Source organism: Tupaia chinensis, unplaced genomic scaffold, assembly GCF_000334495.1.
Source record: "Tupaia chinensis unplaced genomic scaffold, TupChi_1.0 Scaffold000578_2, whole genome shotgun sequence".
Lineage (NCBI taxonomy): Eukaryota > Metazoa > Chordata > Mammalia > Scandentia > Tupaiidae > Tupaia > Tupaia belangeri.
Window position 1 is genome coordinate 1,754,458 of NW_006160094.1, and position 5,581 is coordinate 1,760,038.

Sequence of the window (5,581 nt, forward strand, 5' to 3'; positions counted from 1 at the left end):
TAGGGAAAGTAGCAAGGTGTCCAGGAAACAGGGAGCAAGCAGGTGTAAGAAATAGGGAGAACTGGAAGCACGTACAATTTCGAGTCTGTTTGGAACTTGGTTTCAACTGGTAAATGTTTTAGTTATTTTTCCTTCTTTTTAAAAACTTCACCCCACGGTAGATTAGATGGGTCCCGGTTAGTATTTTCAGCATTTTATGTGAAGTCATCTATTAATATCTTTCCATGTTTTTTCTCCTTTGTTACCTCATCCTACCATCACCCATTACCTAATAGGTTTGACCAACCCAAAATTTCCTCAATCAATTTCCTCAAGACTAATGAACACACATTAATAAATTAGGAAATGGCATTGGTTCATTACATTACTGCATGTAATTTTTAGTTTATTTCTGTTATTGACCAAGATTGACGATTTCAAGCTCATTTTTCTGAGGTTTATTGTTTGGAATTGGATGTATATATCCTCTTGTCCTTGGCATATACACTTCTTTCTTCTTTCTGCAACCTGTTTTTTGATCATTTCACTACTCACTAACCCCTCCCTCCACCAGAAAGACAGAATAAAAAAAAATGATGTGACATTTTAATCTAGTCCACTTTGCTACTTGTTACTATCTCTGATAAAATGGTGTGCAAGAAAGAAATAGATATGTAACTATTGGCTGAAATGACGTTTCAAGATATTTTTTAAAATAATTTTTTATTACCCATGGTCTAGCAACTATTTCTAAAAAGAAAAACTGAGTTAGTTCGGACTATACTAAATTTAATATATCAAAGGTGTTTAATGATAAAAGAGCATAGTTTATTAACATAATTCTACTGATAATCACACCGAACTCATGAACTAAATGTCTCTAAAAATGTTATTAATTAAAAATGAATTGGTGTCCAAAGAGCCAAGAGCTAAAATGAAGTCAAGGTGGTTTTTAAAATGGAGAATAATATAAAATAGTGAACTGGTTTTGCCTCACAGAATGAGACGTCCTTACCTATGTAGCGATGCAAGAGTCACACACAGATGAATATCGTTCATATAAATATCTATGAATGATTTAGAGAGCTGAATGCTTAACTCTAATGGTTACTTCATAATCAATGATGTAATAGTCAATGATGTAGGAGAACAAAGAGCATTGCATAGCTACATATGGACTTCATGGCCTCAGTTTGTTTTTAAAAGGGGGGCTACATTACATACCTTTTTTTTTACTTTTCAGAAATGGAGGAACAGGAAAAATATTACCATTGTAAATTACAGAATATTTTAGCAATAAATGTGCTGGAAAGTATATTTTATTCGGTAGATGAACTTCAGAGAACTAAACTCTCCAGAATAAGCAGAGGGTTAGATAACGTATTTACACCTGCAGTATTTTGTTCTATAAATAATCTATACTGTCAAAAGCCAGTCTTGATGGGGCAGTTATATTTTACAGAGATAAAATCGTACAATGGACGTATTCAGATTTTTTTATAGCATAATATAAACAAAATAGAGGCATAATCATTATTTTTGAAGTTCAAGAAAGGGATGCACAGATAGATGATAGGTTCACAAAGATCAGTAATATTATTTTCCCTTATTTTCACACATTCTTTTACTTCAGACTGGTAAATGATTAAATAGTAAAATCAGCAGTGACGTGTTCCAAAGTGAATAAAAACACTTAACATAGCTCCGGAAATTCCCACTCTCTCAAGAAATAATCTATGTAATCGTATGGAAAGGTGGTCTAGGGTACTATTTCAGTGGTTTTTATTTGATTTGGTAAAAATAACGTGTTTTAAAGTACAACTACTGATTTCTTTCTTTCGTTTTGAACCAAGGACATATTTACTATCTTCATAAGCAATTAAAATGTTTGCAGAGACCAATAAAACCTAAATCATATCATAATACATTTTTGTTCTTGGGAGGCTTTAGGCCTAAATCCCATATTCTCTAATCAGAGAACTCAATAAGAACAAAGATGGAAAAGATAATCCTGCACTTAGGTATATGAATATCAATATTTTAAAGTTAAAAGAAGTTGTGCACCCATTCTTGAAAATCATCTATTCCAAAATATTTGCTTTTTTAACGAGGCTATATATAAATTCAATTTAAGTATCATTTCAAAACAAAACAAATAACGTAGGCATTATGTGACAAAAGACTAGAAAATCCGCAGGAGAAACTTGGAATCGTTATTTAAGAAAACCCTAGGATCAAAATGAAATTCAACTTTTACAATGTTCAGGGAACTAAAACTCAAACGTTTTGTGAAATTGAAAACACACTAACATGTACAATTTTGTAATATAAGAGAGATACAAAACGTTACCCCGTAAAGAGAGGTTAAACCGAAAACTTCTTATTGAAGAATTCTGATCTAGAGAGAATAAATCAGATCAGATAAAACACGACTGCAAACTGCATGCCTGTCTCTGATGTTCCCTGGACGGTTGTGACGACATGTCTGTTCTCACTGTAGTTCACAGTTCACAGAAAACATTTAAATAATACAACTGACTATTTCCACTGGCCAAATTGAACTTTCTTTAAGAAAATAAAGAGAGACCATAATAGATCAAATCTTGCCCCACCTCTTTTTTTTCTTCCTTTTTTCTTTTAGAGAAACTGACATAAATTGTTGAGGAGCACTACAGCGCCACCAACACAGATCAATGCAAAACAAAAAAGATCTCCCACCGTGTGCAAAAAGAAAAAAAATTAGAAAAATGCCAAAAATTACAAAATGTCTCCCAAATGTACCTTTTTGGAGGAAACCAAGCTAGATCCACAAAGATTATCTAAAGAAGAGCCTCAAAGAAATAATATCATCGACTACAAGTTTAGATCTGATCAGCAAATAAAAGATCCACTATTTAGTAACAGCCATAACTTAATATAAACCCGGTTATGTCAATCTCCACCTTCGTTATACCAAGGGCAGCTTTTCTGTAGTTTGTATCCGAGTAATCCATCAAGAGAACCACAATAGGCCTATTTTAAAAAAAAACTACATCCATAGTTTGCCTGCTGGTAATTTAGTCCTGGACAAATTAGGTAATACATAATTTTTATAAAGAGGATCTGCACATATTTGGCATTACCAACATCGCTGGCACAAAACAAGTCCATCTTGAAATATCTGAGTTCCCTTCGATCCCAGTTATTACAGCATAATTTATATTACACATCTTTAGCTTGAACAATGAAAAAAAAAACCTATTTTTTTTCTTTTGGTAAAAATTAACCACACAAGATTAGGTGGAACGTGCAGAGATCAAAGCTAAAGAAAATATCCAAAGATTGGTTTTGTTAGAAGAAGCACAATGAAAACCCTTTTGATCTGGGGGCTCATTCAAAGGTTCAACGATACAAACGTTTAAAATGACAAACTTACCATTAGTGTAGGCACAGGAGAAGCCAGTTCTTGAAAAAAAATTGTAACAATATAGGCTGGATACTTGTGTCCCTAGAAACAACAGCCTCCCGGCAGCATATGGATCTCCCAACATCTTTGAGAGATTTGGTAAATACAAAGTCATACTTTCTTCCATGGTCGGTGACTGAATGGGGTGGCTTCCCCCAGGATCTGTGGGCGTTTGGGAAAAATCGGAGAAATATCCACAGAAGATTAAAAGCGAGAGGAGGCAGCGGCAGCTTGAAGACTCTGGGGTTAACAACTTTGCGATGGCAAGCAGGCGTGCTCTGATTGGCTGGGAGGGCAGTGTCCCTACAGTCTGCACTGTCCCCCGCTCCCCCCCCGCCTCTTGCAGCTCGGAAAAAAATGCAGTGTGTGTGCCATTTTACACTGGGCTTTTAAAAGCACAGCCGCCCCAACGACCGAAGTCTAAGCACGCTATTAAGTGACACTGCAAAACAATAGCACCCACGCCTGCCTGCGAGCTCGGGAACATGCCCTCTGAGCGTCTTTAAGGAGCACGCCCGTGTCGTGTACGTGGGTTTTCCTTTTCCTTTTTCTTGTTCTTTTTTCCTTTTCCTATTTATTTATTTATTTTTTATTATTATTATTATTTTTTACAGAGTATAAAGTGTTTCTTAAGCCAATTGTTAGTCCTTTCAAAAACGCCCGTCTAGAATCTGGATACGAAGATGGCCAGGAAAAACTATTTCTGTCCACATATTTTTGGTTCGACAGGGTTAAGGTACCGAAAGAAGCCAGTCATCCTTGAACAAAATCCGCGCCTCCTTTAGCTCCGACAGCTGTAATGCCGTGAAAAAAACCACAATTCGTTAGCCATAATGACTACCATGTGTGCGAAAAGGGAAAGTAAAGCAATGATTTCGTGATGAAGTCAAAAACAATAGGCATATTTCCCCACGACCCCCGCCCCTGAGAAATCGCGTTTCAGAAGCCTTCACTGGCTGACAGAATTCTAGCACTGGGCCTTACAAACAAAATGGCTGTGGTACTGAGTTTTTTCGGATCCTCCCACTGTGCCTCCTCCTGGCCTCCAGGAAGTGGTAAAAATCCAAAACAAATACAGTGCTAAAAGTGCATTGTGGAGCCTGAACTTGGGGAAAACCCTTGGTTAAGGGGGTCTTACAAGTGGGCTGCTTTTTATTAGCTTCTTTTCAGAAAAATTATTTTGAAAAGAACTTAGATTACTGGAGATTTACTTGACTGTAATCTGAACTTCCTGCTTTACATATTTATAAGGTCTTTCACCTAACTTGGCCGGTTTTCAAATGAAGTGGGCTGGGAAATTTGATGCTCTGGCTCCAGTTGTGAGCTGAGTCAGGTATCCAGAGGGTTGCAACTGGACTTTTAATAAAGATAGTGTAAAACTGAAAAAAAAAAAAAAAAAAGAACGGTAAATGAACACAACGCTACGACTGCAAACGGAAAGCCACGAACGTCAGCAGATATCCCATACTCTACATGTCTGTGTTCATTGAACAGATTCAGTAGAAAATTCTTTGCCAGCTAAACTTCTAATGAGTCAAGAATAAAACGGGGCTTAAAGGAGTTGGATGAAGAAAGGGGAGGGGAATTTGTCTACATTCTCCAGAAGCTCCTCACACATACAACACACACACACACACACACACACATTGGTTTGGTATCTCTGCCTGGCACTTCACAGGTAACAGTCTTAGAAAGCTGTAGCTTGGATGTGTGTGTCATTTACCATCTAAAACAGGACAGTTGGAGAGTGAAAGGGGGCATAGCTCTGATTATAGGATGACTGGAATACAAAGGGCCGGTCAGTGGTAAACCAGGAGGCGAACTCACTGTGTATTTGCAGAAACCTCCTTGAACTTTTGCCAGACAGGTCGCCCACAGTCCTGGGGCCCAGGCTAATTCAGAGCTGTGAGCTACACTCCTCTCTGGGCTGTGTCTACCACCTTTGCCCTGCTTTCATTTGAAGTAGACAAACCAAGTGAACTCAGATTCAGGTGTGTTTAATAGCTATGCTCTAAAAGAATATCCAGCTATGTCCATCATGTATGTATATACATACACATGCTTTTTAGAAAAGAATCATTTATTTAATTTGTTATTACTATTATTATTTTAATTTGCTAAGGGGTCCATGTGGTCCTCAGACAGAGAGAGAGAAAG

The 5,581-nt window shown here is 37.0% G+C and overlaps 1 protein-coding gene across 2 annotated transcripts in view; it reads right to left on the reverse strand.

The window, feature by feature from the left end:
* Positions 1 to 3,575, reverse strand: part of EPC1 (enhancer of polycomb 1) — a 112,236-nt gene extending 108,661 nt beyond the window's left edge. For both annotated transcript variants that reach the window (XM_006158283.3, XM_006158282.3), the window contains exon 1: positions 3,395 to 3,575. In XM_006158283.3, the coding sequence (XP_006158345.1) occupies positions 3,395 to 3,397 (3 nt within the window). In that variant the 5' untranslated portion in view covers positions 3,398 to 3,575. The remainder of the gene's footprint in view (positions 1 to 3,394) is intronic.
* Positions 3,576 to 5,581: the final 2,006 nt, after the last annotated feature.